The sequence below is a fragment of the Dasypus novemcinctus genome, chromosome 25 (assembly GCF_030445035.2).
Source record: "Dasypus novemcinctus isolate mDasNov1 chromosome 25, mDasNov1.1.hap2, whole genome shotgun sequence".
NCBI classification, from domain to species: Eukaryota; Metazoa; Chordata; class Mammalia; order Cingulata; family Dasypodidae; genus Dasypus; species Dasypus novemcinctus.
This window is the reverse complement of record NC_080697.1, coordinates 21,010,879-21,029,009: the sequence shown is the minus strand read 5'-3', so window position 1 is coordinate 21,029,009 and position 18,131 is coordinate 21,010,879. Positions and strand designations below refer to the sequence as shown.

The window sequence follows — 18,131 nt, the reverse complement described above, 5'->3', positions numbered from 1 at the left end:
GGGACTGGGTAGCTTCTCTGATGGCAGAGCAAAGGAGAGATGGTAGTATTAAGTGACCTGCCTGCCCAGAGTTTGCCACGGCCAAAAAATGCATGAGTGCTGCACGAAGAATAGAGGTTAGCCACATACCAGGGAGCACAAATGGGACCATTTTAGATTCTATCCAAGAGGGCTGTTTGGAGGGGGTAATAGGCCTCAATAAAAAATCTGCAGGTATCTTGAGATACCCAAAGGCTGGGGAAGTGGCCACCTGGAATAGAGACACATATGCCATATCCAGACAACTGCAAGTAAAAGATTCCCTGCTGAATCCCCACTGGAGAGGAGGTAGATCTCCAAAGGAACCCAAAAAGTGTCCCAAGAGAGATCTAGAAAGCCTTGAACACTTGTCACATCCAGAAAATACCAGTGCCAGGTCACCACAATAGTCCCAGGCAAGTGAGAAATTCCCCATTCCATTTATCTCTTTCCTTCCTGTGCTTACAATCCTGAAGGGTCAGAAAACATAGACAGCAAGTGACAGAAGAGAATTAGAGGCTGTGTGGAGAGAGAGGCCATTGACCATATCCTTTCCCTGATTTCAACCTTTCCATCTGCAACAGGTCCAATGGGGCTCAGTATGAGGAAGGGAAAGAAGACCTGACTTTAAGGGAAGATTGATGTTTTGACTGGACTGGACATTATGATTACAAATAAGCTTAAATTTTGTAATTTGAAGTAACTGAAGAAATGTCTGCACTATCTTAGGGTGACCAGATAAATCATGGATCTGCCAGAGTTTTCATCCAGTAGCTGACACCTGGGTGCTCAATAAATGCCATCTTTGCACCTGCCTAGGATTTTTCTGCTTCTGTGCTTCTCATCCTTCCATTTCCTCTACCAGCTCTTTCCTTCTCTCTACTTAAAAAATTAAGTCTACTTCCTTTTCAAGAAGACTTTTCTTATTATCCACCTCAGAAATAATTTCTTCCTCTGAAATATTGTAACTGAGGTTATTGGGACCATTGAGGAGCATAATTTCACTACCTTGTCCTTCCTCCCCTCTCCCTTGGACTACAGGTTCCTTCAAGGAAGAGACTGTCTTATTCCTCTTGTCCTTTCAATAGTTATGATATGAGGGAGGGCATATGGCCAGAGCTGATCAATGTCAGAATGCATACGAAAATGTATATATAGGTAGACCCTCCTGTCTTCTCCAGGTTTCCCTCTCAGGCCCAGTAAAACCACTTTACATTCTATGAAGTTCCCTGATCCTTTCCTGTATTCTAGGGGTCAGGTGCCAGGAAAGGCGAGAGAGTGTACACAGTAATATTCTAGACTGTCCAGTTCTCAGCTGCTCTTGAGAAAATTGAGTCTGCTAGTGGCATGAGCATGTCAGAGAAATGTAACCCTGTCATGCCCAACTGGGAAATGGGCCCGCTGACTGCTGTGCTTTCTCCATCTTCTTGCACTACATAGGCCAACCAGCCTGGGCAAGAGAGAAAGAGAGAACTGGGCTGGCTGCTAAAAGATGGTGCTAGTGATGTTCCAGGGTCAGTCCTTGAGGGAGAGGATCACCCATCCTTTCAAAAAATATTTACTGTGTACCTATTATGTGCTATATACTATACATATCTTCCTTGTCTTCATAGAGCTTATTGTCTAGTCAGGAAGTTGGAAATCAAACAAGTGATTACAAATGTGTTGAGTATAGCAAAAGAGGAAGAGCTTGGAGGCATTTGATGCAACTTACTTGTTCAGATGTATGGGTAAATAGGATAATAAAAAAAAATTGACCCTTCTTTCATATTATGATGTTAACCCCTATGTTTAGAGTAGAAAACATATATTTACAACCAACGAAGCATTGCACTAAGTTTCAGTAATGTCTAGTTCTAGAAGTAGACGCAAGTGATTTGGAGTAAGATTGTAAATGGCAGTTGTTGAGTGGCTAGAAAATGTGTATACTTTGGCCATTCTTTTTTTTTTTAATCCACTGAGGGATAAATTGATATAGCCAGGCAGAGATTATTCTTACTCAAGAGACAAGCAGTCCAGCACTTACTGTCTTTCACTTGGCCTGCTTCTCATCTATAGTAATATTTCTAGGGACTTCCAAATTCTGCCTCTAGGAAATCAGTCAGTATTTTGCTAATCAAATTGTGGTCCTCAGACTGGTAGCATCAGTGACACTTGGAGGTTGTTAGAAATACAGCATCACTGGCCAACCCCAGACATAGTGAAATAATTTATAGAGAAGCACAGAATTGAATGCAGCCCCTGGGGCCTGCCCCTGTGCATCTACCACTCAACTATTACCATTCTGAAATGCACTGGAATCAACTGCTTTTTGGATTGCCATTCACTCTCCAATGGCTGGTCAAACCATCCTTGTTTCCTCACCTGTTGACTAATGGAGTTAGATTCACCTGGGGTGTGTACTAAGGTTAATGTGTGTTCACTGTGTGACCTTAAGTTGATGGCTTGCCATCTTTGGGGCTCTATTTTCTCATCTACAAATTTGTAGTAATAGCCATACCTTCTCTGGCTGCCTTAAAGGGTGGTTATAAATTTGAGTGAGATAAAAAAGGTGGAAGTAGAGTCCGTGTATCTTGTGAATGGAATGGTTAAGCCAATGGTTTTCAGCCTTGGCTGCAAATTAGAATCACCTGGGGAGCTTTCAAAACTACCAATGCCTGCACAGTACCCCTGGGATTCTGATTTAATTGGTCTTGGGTAGGTCCTGGGCATCAGCAGATTTTAAAAGCTCTCCAGGTGATTCTAAGGAGCAGCTGGGGTTGAGACCACCAGGGAGATGGAGCTATTTAGTGCAGGAAGTAACCTGGCCCTCTCAGTGAGAAGTCCATTTTTTGTCTTGGACTGTAAGAGGCAATTCTTAATAACAAAAAAAAAAAAATGGCTTAAAATATGCCCTCCATCACCAAGGTGTGGAGGGAGCATTTTTCCTGCAGGGAGAAAGATGCAGCCCAGCAGATAGCCTTCACGTAACTGCCACCCCCCATTCCCAGGGAAACTGAGGCAACCCTGAGCGGAAGAGCTTCCTGGGCTGAGGGAGAGGAGGAATGGCCTGAGAAGGAATGAGACTGGAACCATTCCCCTGGACCTACAGGGTAAGGTTCTCACCACTTTCTTAATTAGGACTAGAGATTGATGTCAGTTACTAGTGACTATTCCTTATTAATTACTTGCATCTGTGTGTTTAGAGAAACTATGTGTTCCCCAGAGAATATTGCAGGCTTAAATTCTTCTCAAAGAGTTCCTTTTTCCTTATACCATCCTGAGTTCAAGGGCCCCTGTGGTATCATTCTGCAGAGAACTGACCTGATCTTCACAGTCAAGTTACAGGCACCCAGAGTGGGCACAAAATGCTCCTGGAATCTGAGCCTAAGGAGACCTGTTCCTGTCTGGGTGGCCTGCAGGATACGAAGTCATTCATTAACTGAATACTTATTGAGTGACAGAAAGCTGTGGCAGATACTTGTCTCATTTGGTACTTAAGACTTCCATATAGGTATTTTGTTCCCATTTTTCAGATGTGGACACTGAGAGAAAGGTTAAGTCACTCACCCATGGCCACTAAACCCATTGGCTGAAGACCGGGTTTCATGCTATATGCCCTGCTCTTTCTACCATACCTGCAGTGCCACATACCTGCAACATATTGCACCCACACTTAAACCTTTTGAGAGGTATTGTGCATGAAGGTTTTCTAGATCCTTGTTGTTCAAAGTCCTTTCTGAAGACCAGCCACCTCAGCATTGCCTGGGAGCTTGTTAGAAAGGCAGGATCCTAGGCCTCCTCCCAGACCTACTGAATCAGAATTTCTATTTTAACAAGATCTTGTTCTAGGAATGCCTTCCGATTGGGGGAATGAGGGAGACAGTGGGTTTTTAAACCATTCACAGCCTTTGTCCCTGCCAGACAATTAACAGTCAGACATATGTGTGTATATATATATAATACAAATACAGCCACACAAACATGGGAAATCCTATACAAATCATAAATAATATGAATGGGAAATCACACTAGTCAGTGCCTTGCCCAATAAACATTTTGGTCCTTTGGGACACATCCTAATAGATATAGGTTATAATTGACGGCTTTTGACTAATAAACTCTTTTATATGCAGACAGCAAATGAGACCAGTGAAGAGAGACAACACCAGGGCACGCCACCAGCAATTACATCTTCAGGCTCCAGCCGGCCCTTTCACAAGGGCCTTTTTTCCCTCCCTCTCACTGGGGCCTGATAGACTTTCCAATTATGTGCTACCCGTGTTTGTCATTTTATTAATTAAAGTTCTGTATGTAAAGCAGGAGCAGGCTTTGTGGCTAGAACTAATGCTATTATTTCTGTCATGGCCCTTTCCTCCTCCAGAGGTAATTACTGCAATTTTATGTCTAGAATATGCCCTGTGCTTGCTATGCATACCTTGTGGCAGCTTCAAAACAATTTCTTGAACCTGTAAAAGAAATCCAGCCTGGAATTTAGCTGAAGCTGGACAAAAGCGATTCAGTGGTATCATAAAATGTCCATTCTGCACACAACACCCCCAAATGGAGGAAATGTTAAGAGGAGGGGGTGCTCTCTCTCTCTGAATTTCCACAAGGCTGTATGAATTCCAGCAGTGGAGACAGACCAAGGGTGGACGCTCTACAGTGTGTTTTACTTCAATGGAAGAAACACTTTTTACTGGGTAGAATGCTCCAAGATGAATGGGCTGGCTGGGATATGGGTGGGGGGTACTCCCTGGGCATTCCCCAACTGGGAGGTCTTCCAGCGACCACTGGATGACCCCTACTGGGGTGGTACCACTGTCTGGAACATGAAGCTCCACTTGGGGGTCAAAATTCTTTCCCAACCCAAAATTCCACAGGGCTGGGTTTCCAGGCATGCGCTCAGAATTTGAAGACTTCCCACATTTCAATGGGTCCCTTATTAAGGATCTAAACACATCTGAGAACATTGACTCACTGCAAAACTCTGTGATTTTGAACATATCTTCCAATTCACCTGGAAAAAATAAATACCAACTCTCTAGCTATAAATAACCTAATGAAAAATCAACCCAACACAGCAAGAAGCAGGCCAGATGCAGACTTCTGATAACAAGCAAATCAAATGTGATGCTGGCAAGTCTTTGCAATTATGGAAGCTTAAGAAATGCTGGATTCCTGGTCGTGTAAGAAACCTAAAAGACCAGATCCTTCCTGAAAACACCACCCCTTGTTTCCTTCTTTCTGAGGCATCACATTGAAGCTGGATAATACCCAGGCAGGGAATCTACATGCTGCCTTTGTGAAAAACACAAGAAAACCTGAAGGAAATGTGTAAAAATAATAACTACGGTTATCCCTGGGTGGTGAAGTTACAGAGTCACAGGCACTGTTTTCTTCTTTGGTTTTCTCTTTCTTCTCTAAACTTTCTACAGTGAACAGGCATGGCTTTTGATAACAAGAACAAAAACAATAAATTTAAGGTATGTGGCTATTTAAAGCATGTTTATGAAGAAGAATAGTGAAATAAGAAAATGTAACATTAAGTAAAGAACAAAACCACAAAATGCCAATGCCTACATTGGCATCTGGCTTTGTCCAAGTGCCAAGGAAATTGCCTATATTAAATTGGAATCAACCCTGTATTTGTAGCTGTGCTCAACTCTATAGCTCTCTGCCTGGAAGGTAATGTACCAACACAGCAACAGAGGTTATCTTTGGAGGGGTAGGACTGCGGACCATTTCAATTTTCTTCCTTGTGCTTTACTGTATTTTCCTAATGTTCTACAATGAACATAAAGTACTTTTGTAATCAGAGAAAACAATAAATGCTATATTTTTTAAAAAGGCAGTGAGGGAGGATTCTGATATTGCTGGGAGGTGCTGTAGGGCTGTGGACAGAACATGGGCATGGGAATTGGAAGAAGTGGTTATGTTTTTATCTATTACACAATGTATCAGAGCCTCAGAATCCTCATCTACAAAATGGGACCAATAGTAATCTCCTATTGGATTATTGGGAGACTTTAGGAAGATTAGATGAGCCTGGTGCCCAGTTTAACAAAAGCATTTGAAAAATGTTCATTCATTTCCTGTGTTTCAGGGAATAACATTTTAGAGATAAATAGTTCACAAAAAGCAGAATAGGACCATTGCCTGGGTGAAAGACCCTGTGTTAAAAATTCAGTACAGTTTCTTATTCTGGGTTCACTAGAAATTTATCTTTCCAGTCTTATAGGAAATAAAAACAAAGATATTTTCTTCTGACACAGCCTCCTCCTTGCCTTGGTTTCTCTGTGGGTGATGGAGATGATGCTAAGAAATAGCTTTGTAATTTTCTTGCTGGGGAACTGCTTCAATCCTCATGGTTAACCATTGGAAAGAAAATGCACTCGAGGCACATGAGTGTCAGCAGGGGCTGGCGCCATCCAGGGAGTATTATTCCCTGACAGCTGGGGCAAGTCCATGCTTTTGGCGGGCTTCCCACCTGCTCACAGACCACATGGACATTTTTTGATCCTCCCCAGGGTCTGTGATTGGCATCCAGCTTTGTGCCAAGTGCCAAGGAAGATTTTACTCACACCCATGAGCCTTGACAGTAACTCTTCATATGTCTGTTTCGTGATGTAATGTTAGAGGTATTAACTTTGAGTGGCTCCCAGGTATTAAATTATGTCCGACTATAATTACTATTGCTGTTGATTACTTGCACCCGTTAGCACGTGTCCTGATAATGTCAACCACACGACGGTAAGTGGTGCTAGAATGCCAGGCTCCTGGGCCCACCAGTTCTAGGTAGGGGAGTAGGAATTACTTTGGCTTGGAAATCTCAGGTAGGGCCTCATTTGCTGGATTCTTGAGAATCAATGAGGAGTAGCCTTGTTAGCGCTTCTTCTGTGCCAGGCTTATGCTTACAATTGAGGGACTGCACAATTAATTAATTAAGCGACTTTATTGGGCATGGTCTCCTGTGGCTAATGCTAGATGCTGCAGAGAATGAAGCACCCCGCTTGCCCACAAGGCGAATCGCCGAGAGGCGGAATATGAACACACAGAATGTCTGCATGTAGATCAGCACTGACTTCTCTGAGCCCGTGCAAAATAAGGGGAGGGATAGTGATCAGGGCTGCTGGTGATAAAGTATTATAGAGACTTGTGGGATTTTCATGTCTTCATTTGATCCTCCCAACAACCTCGCGTAGCAAGCACAACAGGTACTTTTATCCTCAAGGTTGCATGTCACTTAAGTGACAGAGTTGGGATTTAAATTTGGGCGGCCTAAGTCAAATCCAGGGGCTAGGGAGCACCTGTGGATTTGGCTTTGGCATTGGACACACCTGGTTTGCATCCTGCCCTACTGGCTGGGTGGCCTGGGGCAAGTCTGGTAAGCTCTCTATGCCTCAAGATCTCCATCAGGAAGGGGGCTAATGATTCCTCACAATTTTGGATGGAAAGGGGTTCAGTATTCCAAAACACTCCCTTACTTGGCTTTACAAGTGCTCAAGTTCCTTTCCTCTGACCCCAGGTTGATAGACAATTTCTTTCTCCTAAAAGTGCAAAGATTAGGGTGTTTTGCTAGGGTTCTGGTTGTGAGTTTTGGCTTCCTTTGTAATGCCACACAGCTGAGTGGGCCATAAGACACCCGGGGGCCAGAACCCTTCATACTGAAAATGGATTCTCTTGCCTTTTCTGTCGAGTCAGCACCCAGAACAGACCCCAGACCCCCAGGCAGAGGTGACCTCCCTGCCCCACTTTGTCCTGGCTACGTTTCCTCTCTTTCTTGGGGAGTTGGTCGCCTCATTGATCGCAGCTGTCCCGACACAGCATTTCTCCTCGGTTGAGAAGCTTTTGCTGTTTAGGACATCCTGCTGCTGGCACGGTTAGCTCCCTGAGCCTTCCCCATTTGTAAAAGGGTGACAGTATCCTCTCCCATATGGGGCCAGGCGCTGGGTGGAGAAGGCCTCTCTGGAAACCAGTTGAAGGTATACAAAGGTAAGGGGTTATTGTCTCCTTGAGGTGCCTGCTGAGGGGGGAGGGGGGGCAATGCAGACCAAGGAACTTCTGCTGGATTAGAAGGTGTTCCCTGGCCCTGGCGGCTGTGGGGAGGAGCTGCTGCCACAGAGGGGCTGATGGAGAGGGTGACAGGCCCACCTGCTGCAGGTGGAGTGTTACCTTCCTTGAACCCACATCATTGGCCAGGCCACCCAGGGCAGAGCAGGGGCCAGATTATCCAGATTCAGGCTCCCTGGGTAGGGCAGGCCTCAGACTATGATTCTCAGAATCGTTGTAAAAGCTAAAGTATAAGAGGAGTGGCGGTAGCCAAGTAGCGGAAACCACCGGCCCCGTTCACCTATGCTGAACCTAGAACCGGGCTGGGCACTGCTTCTGCCTTCTCACTGGTTTCTCTGGGCAGCCCTGCAGAGGATGGTGAAGCCGGGAGGAGCCAGGTAACCTGCCCAAGATTGCCCAGCTGGAGAGTGGTGGGATTCCACCGAGATCTAAGGGAGTCCAAACCCTTGCCCTTCCCCCACCCCATGCCTCCTGTTTGGCCCTTTGGCCTTGGCCCCGCACAACCAGCTGGATTCCTGTGGATGCGGGAGGGGTCATGGCTGTAGGGTCACAGTGGGGCCCCAGGCAGGAGGGAGGCAGCTGCCAGGAGTCGCCAAGCTCAAGTGCAAGTGCGGGGGGGGGGGGGTGGCAGGGGCTGCTGTGCTTCCTGCTGTGCCCAGTGTTTCATCTTCCTGGGCAGTGGAGGCTGGATATGATGTCTCTATCCAGGCCTGACCTCCGTCCCCAGAAAGTCCCCACAGGCTGGAGAGGAGTGGTGCAGAGAACAGAGTGGGAAATGATGCACTGGCCTGGTGCTTAGTTCCGGCAAGTCCTGAAGCCTGGAGCTCTCCAAAGGGGAGCGGACTTCCCACTGGGCTGGAGAGCTCTGTCGCTGCAAGGCTGACATCCAGGGGGAATCAAGTAGCAGAGGAGAGGGGAATCGGATGTCCCAAATACCCGCCCAAAGGAGCGCAGGCTTGGTGGGAGCAGAGAGAGAGGTGATGGCATCCCTCAGGCCCGGCACTCGCTCCTAAAAGTGTTTGTGCAGCCTCTCCTGGAACTGGAGCAGAGGCTGGTCCCAGGTGGGAGAATGGCTGGGGGTGGGAGCAGGAAAGAGTGCAAGTTCCTTTCCCCAAATGGACACGTGTTCTTCTCTGCAGAGGGGAGAATGGACCCAGGCAATGCCAACCTTATTAGGCTCAAACAAGAACAGTGTCTTCTTCCTGATTTGCTGAAATAAGGGAGACCACATGGGGCCAAGACGGGGGCACACACAATGAAGAGAACATCTGAGGTGCAGAAGGGCCCAATGGCCTCCAGGTGGGCAGCCAGGTGTCCTTGGTTGCTCAGGAATTAGGGCCAGGGACTGGTTCCAGCCTGGGGAGGGCTTGTGAGGACCACGAGCGGGCGTCTCCTCCCTGCCTCCAGAGGCAGAGGCGAGCGGGGCCGGCACAGTCCCCGTGCTGTCCCTTGGGGTTGGGGATCGTGCCTCCCCACTACCTGAGAAGGCGTCACATGCCCCCCGGTAGGCAGTGTGCTAGAAAGAGCACCACGCAGGTTGGATCTCAGTTGTGTCTTAAGCGGCCGTGGGTCTTTGGGTGAATGTCATCACCCCTGCTGAGAGGGGCTGCTCCCATCTCCTTGGCAGCCCACTCGCCCCTGGCGTGGAAGCCCCCTGCCGCCCCGGCCCTGAGCAGCAGCAAGGGCTGACCTGCACATCCCACCTGTCCCCTTCAGCCCCTACCTTGGGGCAGTTTTGTGGGGGCCCATGAAGGAAAAGACCTTCTGCTTTGGTTTTTTTCCCTCTCTGCCTTAAGGCATCGCATGATTACTACTATTGCCCTCTTTCTTGTCTTTCCACAGGGGATTTTGCCACTGAATTTCGTAAACTTTTAAGATACAGTTGTCAGAACAGTTCCTCTTTGTCCTGTGTGAAATGTCTTATTTGCCACCAGGACACGGGATCAACCCAGCTAGGGCTCTCATTTGTTCCAGCTTCTGAGTCACACTCGGGGGCTGGAGAAACCCCACCAGCCAAATCTCTGGGAGAGGAGAAGCGCTGTTTCCACACACCATTACCAGCTCCCCAAGGTCTCACAAAACGGAATGGAGCCACCTGCTCCTTGGAGGAATTCCCTGCTCTAGCCTGAGGGCCCCTCGTCAGCAGGCAGAGGGCACCTCTGGAGGCTGCCTCTCCCTCTGGGCTGGTAGCCTGTCCCGACACCCAGGGGCCCAGCTGGGTGGCTTCTGCCCTGAGGCCCAGCCGCCCCCAGCTGCTCACCCGTCACCTCTTTTTATCACTCGGGCTGACGTCAGTGGCAGCAAAGTCCTGGCTGTGTTCCAGGATCCCACTGTGTGTGTGTGTGTGTGCGCGCGTGTGTGTGTGCGTGCGCGCGCGTGCACATGAGGGGCAGCCGCAGCTCTGCAAGGTAAGGAAACCTTGGTGCCTAGGGTGTGACCACAAAATCAGGTCGGTCACAGTCCCCTTCCCGGGCCCTTTCCCTCCTGCCGCAGGTAGAAGGAAAACCACTTCCAAGTTTGGGAGGTGGAGAGAAAGGGAGGGAAGCCCCCGATTTTCTGGGCCTCATCTGTCCTGCTTAAATTATTCTAGTCACAGGCAGGCTATTCAAATAAAATAGAATTTCAAAGCTCTCGGGGCTTGTTGAGACATCCAGGCTGTGGGAAAGGCACGGGGAGCGCTGGGGATGGGCCCTTGCCACCCCCCTTCTGCTCCATTGCCAGCAGCTGCCATGCCCAGAGCGTGTTCAGGCCAGGGTGCCGCCAGCAGCCCTGACAGCAAATGCACACGTGAGGGCCCCTGTTAGGGCCCTGCCCTGATGGTCGCTTTAATTATTGGGACTGGAGCTCAGCAAAGTGAAAATAATAAAATAAAACCCGAATGTATCATGAGTAGCTCCCCAATTTCCCGCAGAGAATAGCTGTGAGGGGGGTTGGCGGGGGGCGCGTTGGGGGAGGAGAACAGAAAGAAAAGAACATTCTCTCGTTTGTGGCTGGGTTAGACAGAGGCCTTTAAATATTCATGCCCTGTGTGCTCCCGGGCAGAGTGGGAGAGGAGGCAGTGCCCGCAGCTGCGGGCAGCCGGCGGGGGGCAGCAGCGGATGCTGCAGGCAGCTAGATGGGAGGGGGTCATTGTGCAGGTGGAGAGTGCCCTGCAGGCCGGCCTGGCCCAAAGGCACCCAGGCGCCATCTCCAGCATCGTTGGACGTCTGACCTGGTGGCCCGTGAACTCTGGGGGACGTTCTCCCAGGTCCTTTGGTCTCCTTTGTGCCCGTCTCCCCACCTCAGCATTTCTAACCCATTCTCTGACTCATCTTCCTAAATGGCAGGCTGGATCAGGCCACTGAGGGGTGGGGGGCCACAGATACTGAGGAAAATGCTCTTCCACTCAGGATGAGTTTCGGTCAAGATTGTCCCATACACCTGATGGCCACTAACTCTCAAGTGCCAATGCACGTCCAAATCATCGAGGTGGGTGATTGAAAATGCAGCTTCCCCAGCCCCACCCAGCAATGTCATTCAGGAGGCCTGGGTAGAACTCAAGAATGTGCATTTATTACATTCTCCAGGGGATTACTATTGGAGAAGCATAGACCTACTAGTTGGCTCTTTTCTTGATTTCCAAGGAAATTCATCAAAGAAGACATCAGCCCCTCCCCCCCTTGTGGAAATCTACTGATGATTGTGGCGTTTCTTGAGGGAGCCTTTTGAGGGGTTCTCTGCAATTACCTCATCTGCTTGGAGTCCTGTGCACCAGGACCTTGGTGGGTTGGGAGCCTGTTGGGTGTCAGCTCTGGAGCTCGGCTTGGTGAGCTACCTGTGGGGGAGGCCCTTATCAAGCCTTCACCCATGGCCCTATCTAGTGTCTACCTTCCTGTTCTTCAAAGGCCCTGATTGAACTGCACAGAGTCTCCACTCCACACAGTGATGCAATATCCCATTTCCCTGCCGCCTGAGTCCAGCAAACCTGGGAGAATGAAATCAACTCCCTGCTGTCTGCATTTAGATTCAGATAAAATAAATGGTGTGGCTTACAAACCTTAAAATACATATCTCTATTTTGGTTATTTATTTTTCTGATGAAAACATTTCCCCCAACGTTGGGAATTCAAAAACCATCTAATGCTGATGGATGACCCTAGAACCTGAACATGAAACAGCTGTGAGCTGAGAATGAACTGCCCTGGCTGCCTTCCTTCATTACGCCTGCTGGGCCACGTGCTGGAAAAGGGCAGGAAGCAGCAGAAATAGCCCAGAGCAAATTTGACTGGAGGAAAAAGAAAACATGCCGGTAAAACAAAACACCTGCTTAGGCTATTGATCAACTCAAAGGTTATAGAGAAATAATGAAGTATTAGAAAAATATGAATTGTATCATGACATTTCTTTTTCTGAAATTAGGTTCATATTAAATCCTGTGAAAAGTAAATTTAATGATCAAATGACTTTAAGTATTCTCTTGCCTCGTCAGTGAGCCAGCCGTCTCTCCTTATTTAGATTTCCTGCTAAGAAGCCTTCCTTTCTAGGAACCTGCTCTCGGAGGCACCTGAGAAATATCAAAGATGAGTGTGCAGTTCCACCATCTGCATCAAATAGCATGGACCTCAGATATGATTTCATTTAATGAATCTATTTACTTGTACCCGGACTTCTTCCAAAAAGGACTGAAGGTAGATCACAAGGATACATAAAGTCTAGCAGGATGTCACAAATTAGAAGAGGGTGAGAAAGATGGCGCAAGTGAAGAGTGATCACCTCATCAGGAGGAGGCCGGAACAGGCTGACTCTCATGAGGTCCTATGTGCTCACTCTTGCAGTTTAACCATTCATCGGATTTAAAAAGTCGTTTGAACATATTCCCCACTCTTACTTGTGTTAAGTCTGTAGATCTTTCTTGTTTATCCCTAAAAACCCAGGACGGCTTGAATTTGCTTGTGTCCCTTGGCAGGGAGAAAGCCCATTTTCTGCACCTGGGCTGCCCAAACCACCACCTCCCTAGCATTTTGAGCAGCCGGAGGAGGAAGAGACTATTCTTTTTTTCCTGCGAGTCTCCAGAAAGTGGGGACTGCACATGTAAAATACGCATTGGCTTTCTACTCTGCATGAGATGGTGCTGCGAGCTATGCAGGGAAAGCACGAAGCCCAAAGCACTGCCCTGCTCTCCAAGAGCTGAGGGTCTGATTTCAGGGTTACTTCACTTTCCCTTTCTCCTGCTCTCCTTTCGAGTGTTTATGTGGCTATTGATTGAGTCCTCCTGGTGCCAGGCTCTGGCAGTTTGCTAGGAGGGTCCCTCTGGGTCATTACATCTTCTAAATAACAATGACCAACTATTGTAATGCTTACTCTGTGCCAGAGACTGTTCTCAGCCCTCTGCAAATGCTGACCTATTTAATCCTCACCACTTTGGGGTAGGTGCTATTATTGTTTGCACTTTACAGGTTAATTCAATGCCCAAATAAAGCGCACAGCTTCTCAGTGGTAGGGCGCAGCTTTGGACCCAGGCGATCTGACTCTAGCACCCCTGAGCTTAACCACTATGCCATGTTGGGGCCGAAGCACATATTTTGGCCCTGAGAAAAGATTACTTTTTGCTAAGGAAGGTGGCACCAGTCCCTTAGTCCTCATACAAAAGAGACAACAGTCATAGGCACCATTTGGGCAAGTAGCTTTCATTACTGAGGGCCACTGATGCCTTAGTGAAATTTAGGTAAATCAAATTCTTGATGCTTTATCAAGCATATTTGAAATGTTTTGATATTTCTAAAAAGGGGTTCTGTAGCAAGTCTTTTGTACATCCCTGTTACCCTCCCTGTTAGGCCTTGGAAAATGTTTTTTCTGGTGTGCCTCAAGCCCTCCCGTGAGTAATGTGGTACAGCTGAGGCGTGGGCGCTCAAGGTGAGGTCCTCTGCATGCGGGGCTTTACCATGATGATGGGCGCCCTCTGCCTAGACGAAGGCAGAAAGGGGTCTCCCATCCTGCCCTCCCCTGGAGAACCACCAGTCCAGCCCTACAGGCTACTTTCCTCATCTTTTCTGGGTTCATCTGGAAGTAACCAAGGTGAGGGGTGGGAGGGCAAGTCAGAGAAGCAGAGGAACCGAGACTTGCCTCGCATGGAGAGTTCTTCATTGGCATGGGGAATGTAGCGCTGGTCAGTGTAGCACTTGCAGAAGTGGGGGCATCGGTGGTGCTGAGCCAGAGGGCACGTCCTGGGGGGAGAAAGGAGAAATGACAGCTGTTGTCATTACCATGAACTGAAGAGCCCAAGCGTGCCAGAAGAGGATGGCAGGGTTAATGGCCTGCACGGGTCCCACTGAGTCTAGGAACCACCTAAAATGGTTAAGATAGCCAACCTGTCACCATCAGTGCTCAGTAGATGGATGCCAGGTGAGTGCCCTACATTTTAGGCACTCACAGAGCCCCAGCATTACTTCAGCCATACATTTACCTCTCTCCCATCTCTCAGTAAAGTCTGTGGTTATTACCAAGTAACAAATTTAGGTGGCTCCAGAGAGAGTAACCAGGGTGGACCTGAGGTCTTAGAAAGCATGGCAACAATCCTTGAGAAGGATTCACAGGGTTTGGGACTGATGTCCAGGGAGAGACAAGACCATGTACAAGTGGGTGGGACACAATTGTTTCCTTCCTATGTCTGAAGGGCCGCCTTGTAGGTGAGGGGTGGCACCCCAGGAGACAAAATCACGATAGATGTTTAGAAGTTATAGAGAGGAGGAGGAGTTTACCTTTCGGTAAGGAACACTCTTCTACAATTCTGAGCTGTTCAACAGTGGAAGGGGCTACCTTAGGAGGCAGTGAGAGCCCTGTTACCAGAGGTATTCAGTAAGGGCAGGATAATTACTTGCCATGGGTGCTGTATGGGAAATCATGTCTAGCTTTCTCTCCCACATCCCTTCCCAGTTTGCCTTCTCTTTGTAGAGCTAGAGACCCTCATATCAAAATCCCTAACTTTCCAAACAAAGGTCACAGATCCTATGGGTTTTAAAAAAATAATAATAATAATTAATGCAAGGGGATCTTCTACAAAGAGAAGGCAAACTGGGAAGGGATGTGGGAGAGACCCCCTTCCCCCAGCCCCATGGCCGGATGGCTCAGCTTCTCCAGGAACCCAACTTCAGGAGCTGTGTTGGCCTCACACACCCTCTGTGATCTTGTTGGATCCATGACCCCAAATCCAGAGCAGGTTCACAAAGGTGCTGGGGATGGCCACCTTTGGAGACCCTTTGCCCCTCTGGCCACCAGGCAGTGGTGGTGGGGAGGATGGGCTCTGATGGGAGAGCGCAGAGGGTTGCAAGCTTAAGTCAGTAGTAGCAGTGTAATAGCTGAGGAGGAGGAGACCAGATATGGCTCAGGGTTCCCAGGAACAGCCTGAGGCAAATGACATAAGACCTTCCTGTGCCTTGGTATCTCCAGTTATCAAGAGGGCTATAGTTGTCCTTACCTCTGCATGAATTAGCTGCCCAACACATAGTAGGTCCTCAACACAATACTTGGTGAATAAATGAATGACTATTATTGTTGCTCTTATTGTCTTCCTACAAATCCTTATTAAGATTCTCATTGTAAGTCAGGAAAGATGATACTTATTTTGGCCCTGGATGGAATCATTCTAAAGCCCAAGATGGTCTAAAGAGGGAAGGAACTCTGTGTGAATATGCCAAGGACAGCTTTGGGCAGGTACCTGAGCTTGCCCTGCAGGGTGCGTAGGGGTCCAGATACTCTGGGGTGGGGCCCTGCCTCTCATCTGTCCAGGTGGGCAGGGCACCAGGATGGGTACCAGGAGGAAGAGGAGAGAGGGGCTGTACCTTGGTGGTCCTGGGACTGGCCATCCCTTAAGGTCCTGACCTGCCACCGGGGTGTATTGGGTGAGAGTGTGCTTTGGGTCCAGCCACAGAAGCCATCCTCAAAGTTGCAGTAAAAACCAGCAGGGAGTTTACCTGCAGGGAGAGCACAGGAGGCACAGTCATTCCTGGGACCACCAAAGGCAAAATCTACTAACATTAAGTGAAATGAGTCGGGCATAACCAAATTATCCTTGTTAGTAACAGTCCCCCAGTCAGAATTCTTGATGTATAATGATACCGATCATAATGAAGAGGAGCCTCCAATCCCTTGTGCATATACTTGTTTACAATCTATTAATTATTTTCAGATATGTCATTGAATCTGATTTGATCTTCAGAAAAAAAGAATAGTTACTCCACAGTTAGCCCAGTTTTATAGATGGCAAAGCAGAGGCTCAGAAATATTAAGCAAAATCACCAAAGTCACATAGATAATGCAGTTTCGTCTTGAACCAGATCTAACTTCTAAACACTGTGCTCTTTATACTAATCTACAATGAATGTGAGTCCCAGGAGAGGCCAATGTGTAACTCCATGGACTACATTTCTATTGGCTGATACAATGACAAGAAATGGTGGTGGTGGTGGTGGTGGAAGTGATGGCTGGGAGTTGGATTGGGTCCTTCAAATCACCCCTGTTTGCAGGGAAGTACACAGCTCAAAACTTCCCATTTGCTTCCCTTCATCTACCAACCCCCTTGCAGTTAAGTAAAGTCATATGACTAGGTCTGGCCAATGAAATGTGAGTGGATCTCAAAGTGTTTGTTCCTGAGGATGCTGCTGTATGATGGTGGAGCCTCTACCAGCCTGGGTTCCTGAGTGATCCTGTGGAGCAGAAGCCCCTCTCACTCTCAGCCTTCACTGGATAGGTACAGTGAGCCAATGAGATTTTGAGATTTTTTATCACTGCAGCATAACTTGGCCTATCCTGACCAAATAATCCCCAGTCCCTGAGATCTCTTTATCTCATCTGTTGACTCAGCATTTCAGGGCTCATAATACTTTTCTCTACATCAGTCTGATCTCAGGTCCCATTTAAGAGGCTGCAATCAGTTTTAGAGACCATATATTTCCCAACAGCCTAAAGAAGGAGGAGGAAAGGAAAAGAGGGTTAGAGAGAACTCACTTTCTCCAGCTTACTCTGAGAGTGGCTCCAGGGAAGGCTCTTAGCTTCAAGGAGCTAGTGGGGCATTGTAGGCTGTTCCCCCAGCAGCACCCTAGGCCAAGCAAAAGCAGCAGGGTTCTGTCACCATGTTCAAGGAAAGGTGCTTTCTTACTGAGACCTGCCACTCTCCATGTCCTTCCTCTCTTTCAGCCTTCTTGGCAGCAGCAGGCTGACAAAGAGGGCCCTAACGCTTCCCGGCTATGATAGCACCTTAGTGAATTATTACTCATTTCCCCCTGGTTCTCTGTGCATTTCACACAGAAGCAGAATTATAAATTATAACAGCTGTCACTGACTTTGAGCATCTCTTCCCATTTATACCCCCCTGAAGAAATCATATTCCCCCTAAGTCCCGCATGTTCCTCTGATTAAAAAGCCAAAAGCAAGGAGATCTTTCTGTTTTATTCTTTATTCCCCCCTCCAGGGACCCCACATCCACTTGCTTTTGCAGAAATGAACTGGTGCCGGGAAGTGTCCTTCTGTGAGGTGTCCTTCGTGAGTAGAGTGTCAGACCAGGAGCCTGACGGAAGGCTCCAACTGGTGATGGGCTTGTGCTGGAAGGAGGAGGCTGAGCTGAGCTGGGGTCAGGACAGCTTTCCACTCCTTTCTCAGCCTTCTAGGAGGTGGAGGCAAGACCTTCGCCTGACTTATGGGGCATTGGTACCCCAATGCCTGGCTCGAGTCCCAATCTCACCATCTCCTGGCTGTGGGACCTTAGGGAAGTCCCCTCATTCCTTTCAGCTTGGGACTCCTCATCTATAAAATGGGACAATATTAGCATCTACTCCTCAGGGTGGCTTGGGGGATAAAATGAGGGACAGAGTGTGGAAACACTTTGTAAACAGAAAGAGTTGCACGAATATCAAGTGGTGGGAATATTATCATCCACACCGGACTCAGAGGGACTCATCAGCATATGGACTGAGATAGCCAACACTTCCGTGGGCAGCAGGCAGGTCCCTCAGCTGCCTCTGTCTCCTTAGCAAATGCCTCTGGGGTAGGGGATGGTGCCCATGGGGTAGTCTGCCCATGCCTTCCAC

General features: G+C 48.0%; 1 protein-coding gene across 1 annotated transcript in view; it reads right to left on the bottom strand.

Annotated features, from left to right (window-relative positions):
• The window catches only part of ALK (ALK receptor tyrosine kinase), a 769,970-nt gene that overhangs the window by 125,878 nt on the left and 625,961 nt on the right, over nt 1-18,131 (bottom strand). The window contains exons 7-8 of the mRNA XM_004452341.3: nt 15,888-16,019; nt 14,173-14,273 (exon numbers count right to left, since the gene is read on the bottom strand). Coding sequence (XP_004452398.2) covers nt 14,173-14,273; nt 15,888-16,019 — 233 coding nt within the window. The remainder of the gene's footprint in view (nt 1-14,172; nt 14,274-15,887; nt 16,020-18,131) is intronic.